General features: G+C 44.7%; 1 protein-coding gene across 1 annotated transcript in view; it reads left to right on the top strand.

Moving 5' to 3' along the window:
* Positions 1-17,445, top strand: part of LOC132978986 (A-kinase anchor protein 13-like) — a 124,805-nt gene that overhangs the window by 14,652 nt on the left and 92,708 nt on the right. The window contains exons 3-5 of the mRNA XM_061044408.1: positions 5,986-6,139; positions 10,947-11,119; positions 11,674-11,845. Of these exons, the coding sequence (XP_060900391.1) occupies positions 5,986-6,139; positions 10,947-11,119; positions 11,674-11,845 (499 nt within the window). The remainder of the gene's footprint in view (positions 1-5,985; positions 6,140-10,946; positions 11,120-11,673; positions 11,846-17,445) is intronic.

The following is a 17,445-nucleotide window of genomic DNA, read 5'->3' as shown; positions in this document are numbered from 1 at the left end:
GCGGCCTAAAAAAAAACTAAATTTTTTCTGCTTCCAAGGAAAAGCATCTGACGCTGACGTTGAGTTAGCTTCCCTTGGTCCCTGACACGGTGAGCGGTCGTCGCCCTAGTTTTTGCGGTTTGTCCAGCTCTCTCGCTACCCGTCTGCCTTTTTTCAGCTGATTCGACATGTTGAATCGGCGGTCGGTGAGAGGAACCTCTCTGATTGGCTGTTTGGAGGTTTCACTCAGGTTCAGTAAAGCTCCTTCAGCATGTCTCTGTAGTCTCCATGCTTTCACCCATTAGTGTGGTTTCTCCTTATTTGTCTCCTCCGCCTCTTCTTTTCTTTTTCCACTAAAAGACCAAGAGCTGACAACGCCAGCGCCATTTTCTACTTTTCATCAGACATTATTCTCCATCAGTAGACGACCTATAATACGAGTGGTGAGCGACAGCGGTGTAAAAATGGTCTTCTCGTATCATAACAATGAGCTACCGCCCCCTGCTGGCATGGAGAGTTATTTCCTCTCACACATGAGCAGAACGTACGTGGTGGTTGGCCGTCGGCTGTAGTCTTTGTGGTGTGTTCAAGTGCAACTTTTTGGCCAAGACAGACTAGTTCTTTGCCGTCTGCTCGATGTGTCAGAGCCTGCAGGGATGAGTCACAGTGTCAAGCGAGTGTCGCCATAAACCTTCAACCTTTAGTTTTATGACCCGGCTCTTTACAGGACATCAGATTGAAGGTGCAGCCTCTCGTATAGTTTTTATAAATGTTTCCGTGCAACAGGACTGAATACGAGGGAGACAGCGAGGCCTTTTGCATTCACAGAAACGAAGGAGGAGAAACAAACCTAGGCCTGTGGAAAAGAAAACCAGTTCTTGGACAGTTGAACCAGCCCCCGGGTTCACTTTAGGGGAACAGGGGGTTGAGCGTTGCAGGATGTGTGGAAAAGGGCGACACACTCACATGCATATTTAAAACGGAAGGGGGGGGGGGGGGGGGGGGTGTTCAAAGCCTCCAGCTGTGCTTTTGATGCTGCCTGTTCCCTATTGAAGCTCCATGATTAGCAGGTCAATACCCCAGCAGGTCACTCTGTTAAGCACTTACAACCAGCAGAGAGCACAGTCACACACACACCGCCGCCTGGGACACGTTAGCCGTTAGCGCTCGTGACGCGGCTTTGAAGCGGACGCTTTGTGTGTCTGGATTCATCCGGACACATCATGAACGTGGTTTTAATTGTTCTCATTAGACCTGCTGTCCGCATAGTGTTTGTTTCTGTTTCTGCATGTTGTGAGGCTGACGGATGTTTCTCTTCTCTGCGTCTCCACCTCGCCCCCCTGCCAACACATTCGCCTCCAAAAAGGCAGACAATGGTCTCATTCAGAGGGGTCTCCATTGTTACTGTTACTGTCTCTATTTAACTCAAATGAATGTGACTTCATGGCTCACAGGTTCATTACATCCAATCAGAGCTGAGAAGAGAGCTGGTAGCTAGTAGTGCTTTCACACTTGCAGAAATCTCAGGAGATTAGTTTTTCCTCCCAAACACCTAGAGTGAGCTGATGTGAGAACGCAGCGGGATATTCCCTGGAGAATTCACCTCCAGCCAATAGGAAGAGAATGACATTAAGGGCGCGGTCACACTGGCCATCCGTACCGTGCCTTAGCACGCTTCAACGCTAAAGTCCAGTTAGTTTGGCCCGTGTGACCGCTCCGTGCTGTTCTCAGGCACGGTACACTTCCTTGGCTTTGGCACACTTCGGCGGAGAGGTGTGCTTCAGCACGCTACACTTCATGCACGAGCACAAGCACGCGGGTACACAACGCTGACAGCCTTCAGTAAGGAGAAATCCAGAGTTTCATGTCTGTATCTGAATAACATGACTCAATATAAGACACAAAGTAGCTGTCATGTTCTCTGATGTGCGGGCACGGACTCGACTGCACGTCCCGTTCTCTCTCTCTCTCTCTCTCTCTCTCCCTCTCTCTCTCTCTCTCTCCCTCTCTCTCTCTCTCTCCCTCTGTCTCTGTCTCTCCATCTCTCTCTCTCTCTCTCTCTCTCTCTCTCTCTCTCTCTCTGTCTCTCTCTCTCTCTCTCCCTCTGTCTCTGTCTCTCTCTCTCTCCCTCTCTCTCTCTCCCTCTGTCTCTGTCTCTCTCTCTCTCTCTCTGTCTCTCTCTCTCTCTCTCTCCCTCTGTCGCTGTCTCTCTCCCTCTCTCTCTCTCTCTCTCTCTCTCTTCCTCTGTCTCTGTCTCTCTCTCTCTCTCTTCCTCTGTCTCTGTCTCTCTCTCCCTCTCTCCCTCTGTCTCTCTCTCTCTCTCTTCCTCTGTCTCTGTCTCTCTCTCCCTCTCTCCCTCTGTCTCTCTCTCTCCCTCTCTCTCCCTCTGTCTATCTCTCTCTCTCTCCCTCTGTCTCTCTCTCTCTCTCTCTCTCTCTCTCTCTCTCTCTCATACATGAGGTAATCATGCTTAGGCACGGATAGTCCTGGCCAGTGTGACCGCGGGCTGCGCCGGCCAGCATGGGAATGGCGCAGCAGGGGGCCAATCGTGTTTGAGTACGGCACGGTACAGATGGCCAGTGTGACCGCGCCCTGATATACAGTGACTACTGACTCTCCTCCGTCTGACAGGGATAGTCTCCAGCTGTGAGTGCAGATGTGAAAACTGGCTTAGGAGAGTACTGTGGACGTTATTTCATGACTTAAAATGTGTCTCAAGTTTGATTAGAGAAGTCAGGAGTATTTATGATGTTATTTATGATGAGCTCATTATACAGAATGTAAATAAACCCCAAAGCTTTAGCGCTCATTTGAACAGCTAATAAACTAAAGCGTTGAGATATGATCTGCCTGTCGTCTTCTGCAGCAGACGGCGAACGATTTCTTCTTCTGCTTTTCTTTTGTTCATCGTGAGAATGTGGAACTTATTCCACACTGATACGTTTTTTCATTTCCACATGAAGTGCTACATCACAAATCCACACGAGGCCTCAATCAGTCTCAGTGTTACCAAACTCTAATTTCCAATCTGGACTCAGGATTAAGGATGAGTTCTTAATGGAGGGAATGTCATGCCTGCTGGCTCTCGCTCGTCTACAGCTCATTTATGAGTCTGTGCTCGGCATGCTAACGTGGAGACTCTCTCTCTGCATGGCAAAGCACGGCCAGCACACTGCAAGTGTATTTAGTCGTGGCTGTTTCTCTCTCTGTGGCCTCTGGGCTATGTGGTCGCCTTTGAACACATTCCCCCCCCCTCACATTGCTCAGCAGCGGCGGCGGCGGCGGCTTGCCAATCAGAGACTTGCCAAGGCTGCTGGTTAGCCTCGCTGCTGTCAACCCCCGCTGATCCCTCCTGTATGGAACAAGGCCCCGAGGCTACCACTTTATAAGAGAGGGAGGAAGCACCTTTAACCCCGACTGTTAAGCTCACCTCGACGCCAGCCCGTCACCGGCCGCCACTTGAGGCCGTTCATGTCGGACCGAGCTGCTGAAAAAAAAACGCAACTGTGGTCAGATTGAGTGGAATGTGAAATGTCCCATTATCCCTCCTCGGTGTCAACAAGCTGCAGTCCTCCAGTGGAAAACAGCTGATTCTGAACAATATCCCTCTTTCTGTCGCCCCTCCTCCCCCTCGGTCTGTCCTCAGATGATTCCACATCACCCCCCAACGCTCCAGACACAACAAAGACAGCTGTCTCTGCAGAGAAGAGGTGGACTGTACATGACACTGTGCAGACCTGTGACATTGAAAAACACATTCTATTATCTAAAAAGAAAAACACTGAGATAAATATGCAAACATTGATTTTAGGTTGAATTTCTTTCCTTTTTAAAGGAGCAACCAATAAGATGTGTAGAGAGTGAAATGATAAAGGTATCTTACTATCTGATCATTAAGGAAACATGTTGAAGTGCTGGCTTCTCTGACAACAATGCAGCAGCCAGTATGTCCTCCTTCTAACTTTAGATTCTGCTCCTGAATGCTCTGGATTTGTTTGGACCAGAGAAGGTAGGCGCTTTTAAGACACCCCCCCCACACGGCCGTTGTGGACGCCCCTCTGTTTGTCAGATATGAGAGCAGTTATCAGGTCAACAGGTGTTGCAGCGATGGAAGCGGGCAAGAGAAGTGGTTCAGATAGAAGTGATTGTACCCGACCTAAAAAGCCTCTGCATGTTTCTAATAAGCTCCACGAGCAGAAACGTGCTCAAACTAGGATCAATATTGGAGATGCTTTTGAAAAATGGAGAGAGGTTAGAACACAGAAAGGTTTACAGACCCATGCAGAGCTGGATAAACACTGAAGCTTCAGAGTCCACCACATGGTGACCTGTGTGAGCATGGACTCTAGAGAGGAGGGGGGGGGGGGGGGGGGGGGGGGGGGGGGGGGGGAGACAGCTCTCTATGATGTTTAGAATTTAGACTGCAGTACTCATTTTAAACACTAGGGGTCAGACATACATACATACTGCTCCTTAAAATACTAATCGCGCCTAACTACAGTGCTACAGGGATGCAGCTTACAATGATAAACATGTTGAAATCCGTCGTTTCATGTCAGACACGGGTTAGCTCAAAGCTTTCTTGAATGGTGACATTGAACACTTGGTGTCTCTGACGTTTTTATGTTCTTAACCAAATGGTTTCATAAACTGGGACTTTGCATATATTTGACAAATTTTGCATTTCATGTGTCCATGCAGGACAGACTTGGCTCTTCCAAAGCAATAACAGTAAGCAGCTTTATCAGCTGACGATTCATTTGGCTAGCAAGCATGGAAATAAAGACACATTCATGTTGTTTAGACTGAACATAACCAAAACTACTTTCCTCGTTCAGAATGTGAAACTGTACGTTTGACCTCCAACATTATCAATAGAAGACCTTTAGTGTGCAGACTGGGTGATTTGGTTTATCCAACCTTTTTCTATTCTGGGTTATGCTAGCTCAGGTTGCTAAAGTTTGTCACACTCTGATAGCTTTCAGCAGTGTGTGGAAATCCAACAAAAGGACTAGACCTGATAGGGGTTTCATGGAACTTGTAATGTACAACATGCTCCTTAACCCAAAAGCCAAACCACTGTTACTCAACCCGTTTTCACATCTGCACTCCTAAAAATATTGAGATAACTTCAGGAGGACTGCCCCTGAAACCGACCTGATCTGGTTGTTCACACATGCACCTCACAGCAGGACACTATCCCTGTCAGACACTGGCTCCAGGTGAATTCTCCTGATTATATCCTGCTGCGTTCTCACATCAGATCACTCTGACTTTCTGCAGAATAAATACGAGGAGGCTGGAGGAGAAACTCTGAGTGAAGAGAGAAACATTCAGATGTTTGTGTTCATGACGCTCAGAGTGATAAACTTCAGGAGGTTTTCATGAGTTTTGAAAGCAGCTATCATAAGAGCAGTCAACAAGGTTTAATGTATTTCTTGCACTTTTTTGTACCAGAAAGACTAAAAACAAGTCATCAGAAAGTGAAGCTGCTCCTTGTTGTGTCAGCACTCTGTGATGCCTCCCTTCAGGGTTCAGATCTGACACCCAGATATCCAATCTGTAACCAGATGAAGGATTCCATTTCACATCAGCACTTTCCTTTCCGGCATTTAAAGAGACAAACTGACTTTAGATTTCCTCGTCCTGATCACTTTGGAGTAGATCAATGGGAGACTGATAAACTTGCTCATCTGCGGAAGATATGGACTTCTCATCCTTCACATCCTGAATCATGATGTTTGTCACTCGATGGTATTGAGTCTGTAATAATCTGTCAGCGACATATTTGTGTTTGTGCTCACTGTACTGTGTTAGTAGACAAAGATCGATTACTTATTAGATATCTTTTAGAGAATTGCTCCAACAAAGCCTTTTTGTAGAAATGAATGCCAACTTTTTCAAATCTATCATTAAAATTGAGTTTGTTTTTATAAATCTATCTTTATTGGTTTTCTCTCCTCATCTCTCTCTCTCTCCCCCCCTCTCTCCCTCTCTCCTCTGCAGGGGCGGTGTGTTATCACGGTGCAGCTCTCTGATGAGGAGCTGGCTGGGGATGAGGAGGGTGTGGACTACTTCCTCCTGTTTGCTGGCAGCACACAGAGACACCTGACCAGCACCCTAAGGAGCAGTCATGACACCCTGCAGGCGCTTTGTCCCGGTAAGCCCCCCGACCCCTCCCACTCACAGCTTGCTTTGCAGCTTCCTGTCACCTCCAGCAGACCTGTGAGCAGCAGCTCCAACTTCAGCATCCAACACTGAATCTATTTTTAATTTTTCTGTCATATTTGTTCGCTGACCACACGTCCTTGTTTGGATTTAAGTTTTTCAATTGCTCCTGGAGCCTGGAGCATTGTGAGTACAGACCAGCAGGGGAATGGGGAGGGGGGGCAATCGTGCCTAGTTTCAGTACGCCCTAAGAACCTCTTTTCCAAGGAAGACCTGGCCGAAAGAGTCAGCAGCCAAAACACAAAGTTACAGACACAAAACATGTACAAAAACACTAAAGTTTACATTAAAAGAGAATCATCAATGAGTCAAATCTGGGAGTCAGTCGTTCAAGCAGTCGAGCTCAAAACGTCCACACCTGTAGAATCTGTTTCCATGTATTTCATTTTAGATTTAAAACATTTAAAGGCACCGTCTCCTCGAGTCGTTCTGCAACAGATTCCAGGCTGAGGCTGCAGAAATACCTGAAAGGTCTTATCCTGATTTCTGTGTGAGAGCATGAAGAGGTTCTGGGAACATGAAGAATACCGTCCGGTTCATTTCTGTGTGATCCAAACACATACACGCACACTGAGGTTAATTATTATAGCCATAATTTAGGGTTTACAACATGCCCGCATGTGTGCCTGTTTCATTCATTGAGACGGGATGCGGCGTGTTATTCTGCCCTCAGAGCAGTCAGCAGTTATTGTAGCTGTGGAGGAAAATTGCGGTAATAAATGATAAATCATCCGTCGCCCCTCTCCATGATTTTAAACTAATGTTGTAATTTGGAGACGGAGAAATAACCTCGTTTTTACTGCTCATTCATCAGTTCTACTCGCCGTATTAAATGTTTTAGGCAGAGCGCCGCTCAGTGACGACTTCCTGTGAGAAGAAAGAGCAACAACGTGCAGCATGAAGGAACATTTACCTCTGCAGCACGTTTCAGAAAACAAGGAGATTCAAAGTGCTTCACATGAGACATGAAAACATCAGGACAAAGAGGAAACGAGACGTTATGAAGAGAACATTTAAAAGTCATTACAGCAAAAAATTTAAAAAGAGAAGATCGGATAAAAACAGAAAAAAGACGAGCGTCAAAAACAGGAGCTGAAAAAGAGACTGACACATTGAAATTCCATTATTTTGCATTCAAAAATAAAAGTTGTCATGCTTTTATTTTGAAGGTTTGTCCTGTCTTAAGCTGAGAGTACTTTCCTTGCTGTGTGCTTTTATTTTGAAATACAGTAAGGCCCTTCCTGTAGATGGAAAGTTAGGACAGGAAGTAAAGCACAGAAACAGGAAGTGGTTAGGGATCCCAAAGTGAGGTCAAACAGCTCAAAGGAACGGTAACAAAGATCAATGTGTGATGTCATAAGGTCAATGTGTGATGTCATGAGGTCAATGTGTGATGTCATAAGGTCAATGTGTGATGTCATGAGGTGGATATTACTTTGGACTCGTCAGCTGAGCTGAGGAGGAGGAAGATGAGGAGGAGGAGGAGGAGGAAGAGGAGTTACTCTCTGCTAACAGATTAGCTCTGCTTCAGCGCTCCCTCCATCATTACGCAGAGCTCAGAACACAAGGTCGCAAACAATTCCCATGTGTCCTTAGATAACGGCTGCAAGGTCCAGGATGTAGACAGACAACCAGACACTCTCACATTCACACCTACGGGCAATTTAGAGTCATCAGTTAACCTAATGAGCATGTGTTTGGACTGTGGGAGGAAGACAGAGAGAACCCACACATGCACGAGGAGAACATGCAGACTCCACACAGAGAGACTCCTGTCAGACGGGGATTCAAACCAGGAACCTCCTGCATTCTTAGTGTGCCACTTGACCTTTGAGGAGGGGGTACACTGATGCAGAAGGCCGTGTGGCGCTCTGTAAAAGAGAAGCAGGGACGTCAGCGTCACACATTCATGAGGCGGCCTTGCACAGCCTTGATTCCCTGTTAGTAAGGCTTTGTCTGAGTCTGTAAATGTGGACTCCAGTCCTCTTTAATCATCCACTTTTTGTTGTGACAAACTGAAAACTCATTAACATAAATATGCAGCCCACTGATTAAATCACGTGTGGTTAATTAGTTGCAGGTGGAGGTTGATTTGTGCCGGCTTGAAAGGCATTAGTGAGAATAATGAACACGTGTTTCATTAAGACAAATAAATATGTATTGGCATTAATTAGATATGATTGAGGGAAGTGTTGCAAGGCAGCGCTGTAATGACGCTGATTCTTTTTATTTGCTGTAATTGAACCAAACTGTGAGGGTAACACGATTCAAATTTGACTGTTTTATCAGCTCTGCAGGAGAAAACATGACGGAAAACGCTGAATCTATGCTCACACATTTGTTCTTTGACCAAATAGAACAGACTTCGTGTTCAGTCAGGATTACAGGAGCCAACAGGTTTCAGATATTCATTCCATCAGAGAGGGAAAGCTTCCCTGGATGGAGGGATGTTTGCAAATCTTTTACTCAAAATGAGTCTCCCTCGTTTGAGAAAACAAACAAACACAACACGCAGCCTAATTAACCAAATTAGTCCTGTATCATCCCCCATCTTAAAGGTGACATATCCTCCTCCTCTTCTTCAGTGTAAATAAGTCTCAGAGCTCCTCAAAACATGTGTGTGAAGTTTCTTGTTCTAAATCCACTCTGATCCTGTATTTGATCATGTCTATAAACCCCTCTATTTCAGCCCTGCTCAGAACAGGCTGTTTCTGTATCTGTACCTTTAAATATGTAAATGAGCTGTGTCTGACCACGCCCCCTCTCTGGAAGGGCTTGGGTGTACTCGGTGCTTTCTCGCTCCATGTCCTATTGTTTACGGTGAGAAGGCAGACTCAGAGGACAGAACAAACACCTAGCTGTGGGAGTGTCACCCACCTGGGGGAGGGGCTACTGCCCTTTGTGATGTCATGAAGGGAAAATCTCCAGACGGCCTGTTTGAGCACACATTTTCTGAAAAGTGGAGCAGGCAAAAGACGGAGAGGATGGACTTTTCTCATCATTGGGGGGTTTGTAGACGGACTAGAGACACATGTTAGAGTTAGTGGATTTTTACAGAATATGTGACCTTCAAATAAACGTCACAATAACGTTTCAGCAGTTACACGTGCGTCGTGGTGGCAGAAAAAACTGGCAGAGGAAAGTGGAGAGAAATTCATTAAAGCAGTTTGATGACTATTTGTTAAAGGGGAGAAATGTCGTCGGATGTCAAAATAGGAACGCTAAAAAAACCTGACCTCCGTTTCTATAGAATATCATTGTATAGCTTTGTTCTTCCTGCCTCACAGTCACACCGTCATCATGCACTGACTTCCTGTCATCAGAAACACATGTAGGTCAAAATGTCTGCTGAGAAATAAAGGCTCGTAGCTGATTAATGCAATTTGTGATCGACTGAGGTTAAGATGTTAAAGCTCATTAAACGGCTGGGTCGATTACTCTATCCTGATTGGTCAGTTACACCATTCTCAGGTTTCTGTAGTCTGTAGGACTGAAGAGCAGAGCGTTGTGACAGAGCTCTGATTCCAGGAGTCACACCAGTTCATTGTTCATACACCTCGTGGAGAAACCAGACGACTAAACTAAAGATAAACGAGACAAACGACTGGACTCATCTGGACTTTGAGGTCAGGAGACTAAATGCTGAAATGTGTCAGATGGTTGATGTGAATTAAGGACCAGCAGTAACTGCCTTTGGATTTCATCTTTATGGTGACAGATTGTCTGTGACTTCATGTTGTTGCTGTGCTGATATACGTTTAAAGTGGCCTTCAACAGCTGCTCAAAATAGAAAGGGAAAACATATACGATAATGCAATACTGTAAACAAGCTGGTTTATCTGGAAGATCTTTTTTCTAATATCTGGAAAACAATCATGTTGGGAATAAAGGTTCTGCATGGCTTGTTTGCACGCTCTTCATCTTAAATCCACCTCCTCCTCAAATTACAAACTTTTTGATGCAGGACTCGTAATCAAGCTCATTTTGATGAACGCACCATCACATGTAGAGCCCGACCGATTTATCGGCAGGCCAATAATATCTGCCGATATTGACATATCAAGTGACTATCGGTATCGGCTAATTTATTCGCAGATATGTGCCGATATTTCTACATTCATTCACCAGTCAAAAAGCTTTTTTTTTTTTTCATTGTCTTACACCAGCAGAGGGCGCTATATGGATTACAAAAAGCATCATCACTCTCCAGAGTGTCGACCAGTGACGCACGTACATGCACAGTTACTTTCCAGCTGAGTGACCATCTTGTTTTCATTAAAGATCTTTTCCACAAGTGTTTGATAACTCAATAAATGTGTATTTCTACATCTATATCTCTTCAGATTGTAGATAGATCTAAGAAAGATATCGGCCGATGTATCGGTATACATTTTTTTCCCCCAAATATCGGTCGGGCCTCCTCATAACATCGATACAATCTAAGATTTTTATTTTATTTTGAAAAAGCTGTTTGATCTGCACAAGTCATTAAAACACAATCCATGCTGCATCCGATGTCATAACAAGACTTTAATGTAGTCGGAGTAAACCAATCACAATCTGCCAATATCAGAAAAACAAATAAAACAACTCTGCCTGTCAATCTATTAATTAAAAATCAATATCATCACATGGCAAGAACATGTTCTAAAGAATGTCTGGTATATCACCCTCACTGTCTGTCCTTTGTCACCTCCTCCTCCTCTTTCTGCTCTCTCTCTCCTTCTTTCGTCTTGTAGCCCATGACTGCTGCGAGGTGGTGTTGGTCACCTTGTGCTCAGCCGGCCGTGGTGTCCCAGAGGACCCCGAGGACCCCGACGTCCCAAAGCCCGGTCTGGGTCGCGTGGCCCCGTTGGCCGAGCATCGGTTCAGCTTTGTCCAGGACTTGGCTTTTGACATGGCACAGTTCCTGGTGAGCAAAAAAAACGCAGACTCCATTTCCATTTTTTGTTCTGAGAGAAAACACGAGAGCCGAGGCTTGTAACAGATCAGGATGGGAAAAGTGGTTACCATGGTTACGAGTGATGCAGCAATGTAGGCCAAGTGACAGTAAGACAACAGGCTGTCGTTTTATTGTTTCTTCCCTGGCGAGGCTGCCATCTCAAAGTCCTTGGTGTTCAATTAATGAAATCTTTTTAGCACAGTGAATCATCGGAGAGAAACCTGACGTTTAATGTGCTTTGCCAAACAACCCTGAGCACGACCGAAGGAAAGCTTTTAATGGATCACTATTTTAATCTTTAAAACATGCAAAATAATTTTCTTTTAGTCATCACAGCACAGACTCCAGTCGAGCTTAGAAATGCATTTGAATGTGTGTGACATCGTTTACATCTTACATTTGGCATTTAGTTAATGCTCTTATGCTGAGCGTCTTAAAGGCGAGTGCTTCCAGCAGACTAAGCCTCACCTCTTCCTCCCTAAAAACTTCCCACGAGCTCTTGTAATCACCCCCTGTCTGCACAGGTGAGCACTGCGGGCCGGGATGACGGCCTGGACGGCGCGCTGCTGCTGGACGAGTGTCAGATTCCCCTGCAGGAGTGTGAGCGCCTGGACGAGAGCCTGGCGCTGGCCCTCCACCACCTCGCGCTGCCGCCAGGATGGAGCTTACTGGGGAACAAACTGACCAACAGCACTGGTGAGACTGGAGGCCGGGGGGGGGGGGGCTTTTCTGCAGCATCTCATTTCATAAAACACACAAAGTCAGACCGAGTGTCTCTGCACTGCTGCAGAAACACAGAAGTTAATTATAGCTGTAGTGCTCATGATGACACACATGGCACCCTCTGTTTGTGTGTTGTCATCGTGTCTTATATCTGCAACATCTGTTTTCACCCAGAGGAGAAGTTCAGGTCATGTTTCACAGTGCTGTTTGTGTGCTCAGTGGTGATTTACCTTTAAATTCTCTGGCAGCTTGTTCATGTGATGCAGCTCATTCTGCCATGTCTGATTGTGATCAAACACTTTTTACATTGGCAGTGGAAGCGCTGATGTTTGTGTTAATCATTGTTTGCAGTCTTAGAAACAAAGGAGGTCTGTAGAAATGATTCAGTCTAAAAGCATCAGTCTGACTTTAGTTCATGCATCATGTGGTCCGACCTCCACAGCCTCCGTATGACGGTGCTGTTTGGATCCAGATAGCTCGGTAAACAGCTCCTCTTCAACATGTGTGTGAAGTTTTTTGTTCTAAATCCACTCTGATCCTGTATTTGATCATGTCTATAAACCCCTCTATTTCAGCCCTGCTCAGAACAGGCTGTTTCTGTGTCTGTACCTTTAAATATGTAAATGAGCTGTGTCTGACCACGCCCCCTCTCTGGAAGGGCTTGGGTGTCTTGGGGCTTTCTCGCTCCATGCCCTATTGTTTACGGTGAGAAGGCAGACTCAGAGGTTCAGAACAAACACCTAGCTGTGGGAGTGTCACTCACCTGGGGGAGGGGCTACTGCCCTTTGTGATGTCATGAAGGGGAAATCGCCAAACGGCCTGTTTGAGCACACATTTTCTGAAAAGTGGAGCAGGGAAAACAACATCACTGAGTGTGTTCAGATGGACTTGAGGATCCCGGTTCTGAGTCTGATCCTGATCCTGGTTCTGATCATCTTCAGGACCTGCACTCAGAGAAACCTGGTTCCTCAGATCTCTGTATACATGATAAATGCTCGTATCCTGCTTTATGATGACTGCATCTTATTCATGCAGACGTCTGTGATATTTAGTAATCTGAGAGGAATGAGACCGCTGTGACTTATTGAGGGCTCAGCATGATTAAACGCCAACATGGCGTTGCAGATTTGGCGTCTCCAACTCATTTCCACCAACGGGAGAAGAGAGTGACAGCAGATATTAAACAAGTCCTCGCCTCTGACTGCTGTCAGCATGTCGATGCTTTCTCTCATCTAAACCTCAGATTATATTAAATTCTTACATTACTGAAAGACAAAACTCCACTTCGGCGCTCCAGAAGTAAGACGCTCTCATTCCCGCCTCCGCCATGTTTATTTTCCTGATGCGTCACTTGGCTGAGGAGCCGTCTGTGCAGGCAGTCGGCGTCTGTCAGAAACCGGGGTGAGGAGTATACATGCCACATTTTCCTTTTCCTTCCTGAGTGCTCCAGGTAGAAAAATCAGGTGTCTCAAAATCAGGATTTAAAGATTTTGTTTACATGCAAAAATACAAAAACAGGATTCAAAACCAAGATACTCAAGTTCCTGTAAACTCTATGACTCATTTGTTGCAATCAACAGAAATGCATCGTATCGTTAAACTGGAATTTCAGAAATCAAAAATCTAACAATAAATCCTCAGGGTGGTGGATGACTTTTGGAATCTGCACTAGAAATGAAGCGGTTATCTTTTTGTCTGTGGAGATTTAATTGAAGTCAAACTGAAGTGAATCAAACGGGCTCGTCCGTCTGTTACATGTTGGTGTTTAAACATCGTCTACGCAGTGAGCGTGTTTGAAATGTCCCTCAAGTGGTGATTGGTCGGCTTCTGTCTACAACCTGGATTTGTCTAACAGGCTTGTCTATAGACGGACAGATCTTTCATTACCTGATTAATCACTTTAGAAACTACAGAGAGCCAAAGGAAGGCTCAGTTATAGAGTCTGTGAATAAAACTGAAAAACCACAAAGACAACCTGAGCTCTGATTGGTCAGCGTTGGCTGGTTTTCGTTTCCTCAAAGCTCCGGATACTTCATTCTTTGTCCCGCCTTCTGAGACGGCGGTGGCCTCAACATGGCTAGAAGCGTCTTAACCCTCCTACAACCCTAGGATTTGTGTTACACCTTTCACCCTACGACGCAAAAAAATGCTCCAATAAAGACTGCCATAGAAAAATGATCTAATAATGTACAATTCCAATTTTGTTTTAATGTTTACTATTATTAACTTCAGTCCTCACTATACCGTCAATATTCAGTGTTTCAATCGTCCAATCCACTAAAAGACACCAAACAAGAATCAACAGCAGAATACGCTTTTTGGCATTGGCAGAGAAGATTTGGCACGTTTTTCATGGGCTCATCCCACATACTCAGCTTTGCTGCTCTTCCCACAAATGCACATTCCTTACAAATGTGGCACAATTTAAAAGGGAAATAAACAGGCTTTCCAACGGTATAAGATTGATTGCAAGAAGCATTGTTACAACAAAGAAATAATCCACCGATTTCCTTACATTTTGTGTAATGTTTATAATAAACACCTTTGGCCCTGTTTCCCTGCAATATAACCGATGTAAACAAAGACATACTAGCAGGCTTTTGTTTTGGATACTATGTTGGTAAAACAGTAAAAACTAAAATTCCAGTCCCTCACTATCATGGATCCATGAAAAAAATAATAAAAATTTAAATTAATACCACAATGGCAGTGTATTCAAAAAATGTATTTTCAATGAGAGTCAATGGCACAACAAAATGACGAAGGACTTTTTTTTTTAACATTAAAGAGTTAAGAAATACATTTCTTGAAATTTTAAAATTCACCCCAAAATACACACCTGTGGCAACATTTATGCCATATGCATCAACACAGCCAAAATGATCCACTAAAAACTGTCTTTAAACGTCAAAAAATGCACCAGGACTACAGGAGGGTTAATGCATTATGCTTGATGGACAGAGGAGATGATGGACGCCTGTCACATCTCTGTGCAGGTAAACAGAGAAAGCCAATGTGCTGCTTCTTTTAGATGCTAGCTTGTGCTAATAAAAGACCTGAACATGAAACAATGTGTCTACTTTCAGACTCTGATAATAAAACACAATAAAACAGCCACACAGCAGAATGTCTCCGCGCTGCAGCCTGAGGCCTAACAGCAGTTTGAGTCGTCAGAGCAAACAAACCCGACAGTTTTTATGAAAATGAAAGGGCCAATTTTCTCCCGCCATTGACTCTGATGACTTGAATCAGTTAAAAGAAGCCAAACGAGCTGATGTGGACGATAAACTCTGTGAGGTAATTGCTCTCTGTGAAGCAGCGTAAACAAGAGTTTAGGGAGCAGCGCGAGCGCGGCCTCCGGCTAGTCTGAAGATAACAGTTTAACTCTGACTACGATATCAGAGCGAACCAGCAGAACCAGCTGGAAGTTCTGCTGACGTGAAGACTCCTTCTCACACACACACACACACACACACACACACACACACACACACACTCTTCACATGTTTTATTATTATTATTGTTATTATTCATGTTCGGAGTCTGAAAGGAAAATTCATCAAATCACATTTTCAGTAATGACCCCCCCGATGATCGGATAAGATCAGCTTGTTATTGTTTTGGAAAGTTTAGGGATGGACACACACACACACACACACACACACACACACACACACACACACACACACACACTTTGCATTACAGTCCGTTGTGTCTCTGTTGACGTCGTCGTACAGCTTCCTGCGGTGGTGACTGATGTGGCCTCTAATAGGCTCTGCTTCACAATATGTCACCGCTTCAATACGAGACGTTGAGCGGCGGTGAACTGTGGGGAGGGAAGAGAAGTGCGGCGCCGCTCCACATTCATCAGACGTGTCAGCTGATGGATTGCTGCCGTCTACAGGTGGAGGTGACGGCGGTTTATCTCGGTCATCCTTCATGCTGTGGACACGCAGCAGTCACTGATCTCACTTCAGACAGACATTTATTTCTCCTCTGGAAAATTCACTCCCACCGGCAGAACAGTGATCAACATACAAATAATGTACTGAGGGAGCAACAGGGCGTGTCAGGTTACCTGGAGTCTATGGCGGGTCAATCCATACCTTTCAGTCAATGATCCAGAGGCTTCAGTATGTTCTACAATTCACTTATCAGACTCTTTCATCCAAAGCGACGTACATCAGAGAGTAAGAACAACACAAGCAAGGATCTAGAAAAAAGGGAACAATGTCAGTAAGAGCAAACGATCAGCTTTGAGTCTGATTGGACACACAGGTGCTGACAGGAAGTGACCAGAGGCAAAGCACAACATTGAGGGCAGTTCTTGAGAGCTCTAATCAGTATAGAAACCATCTTATAAGTCGTGGTTATCAAACAAAAACCATCGTCATTACCATCATCATCATCAATAATATGGAGACCATCATCATTAAGTTAGTAGGTATTCATGAAAGAGCTGGGTCTTTAGCTTTTTCTTAAAGGTGCAGAGGGACTCTGCAGATCACATGGAGTTTGGAAGTTCATTCCACCACCGGGGGGCGACAGAGGAGAAGAGTCTAGTCAGAGACTTAGGACCCTGTTGTGAAGGTTGGATCAGACGCCTTTATATATACAAAGCTTTGAGTCTCTTTTTATCATCCCTCTGGTTTGCAATATGTTGTTGATTTGACTCTGCAGCAGCGAGCAGGAGCTGTGTGAGGCGTTCCTCCTCATCACACTGATGCAAATATAACGTGCCATGTTTACAGTCACACTTTCCTTACATCAGCTAACAGAATCAAGCTGAGGATGATTGGAATATTTATTTTGCTGATATAAACCATCGTATGATTAAACCGTTGTCCTGGTGTTTAGTTAAAATTGCATATCCTTTGGAATAAGATTTCATAACAATGTCAGGACCTCTCAGTAGTCAAAAAGCTGTTTCCACACATGCTCTCCTACATTTTTTGTTTCAGAAATCTTATACAAATACAAAAGAGTAAAATGGCTTTATTGTTGTTACAGGTAATTCAGCGGAATTTGTTGAGCAACCAGTAAGATGTGTAGAGAGTGAGATGATAAAGGTATCTTACTATCTGATCATTAAGGAAACATGTTGAAGTGCTGGCTTCTCTGACAACAATGCAGCAGTCAGTATGTCCTCCTTCTAACTTTAGATTCTGCTCCTGAATGCTCTGGATTTGTTTGGACCAGAGAAGGTAGGCGCTTTTAAGGCGACCCCCCACACGGCGGTTTTGGACGCCCCTCAGTTTGCCAGATATGAGAGCAGTTATCAGGTCAACAGGTGTTGCAGTGATGGAAGCGGGCAAGAGAAGTGGTTCAGATAGAAGTGATTGTACCCGACCTAAAAAGCCTCTGCATGTTTCTAATAAGCTCCACGAGCAGAAACGTGCTCAAACTAGGATCAATATTGGAGATGCTTTTGGGGTTTTACTTGGTTGGTTAGAAACAAATATTTCCCCGGGCTTGGTGGATGGGATTGTGTTTTGTGTTTCACCTTAACTGTTGTCACTTAAACCAGAGAAGAAGTCATTTTTGGACCACATGATGAGTCCTACATCATAAAA

This window comes from Labrus mixtus, chromosome 1 (assembly GCF_963584025.1).
Source record: "Labrus mixtus chromosome 1, fLabMix1.1, whole genome shotgun sequence".
Lineage (NCBI taxonomy): Eukaryota > Metazoa > Chordata > Actinopteri > Labriformes > Labridae > Labrus > Labrus mixtus.
This window is presented reverse-complemented; position numbering and strand designations above follow the sequence as displayed.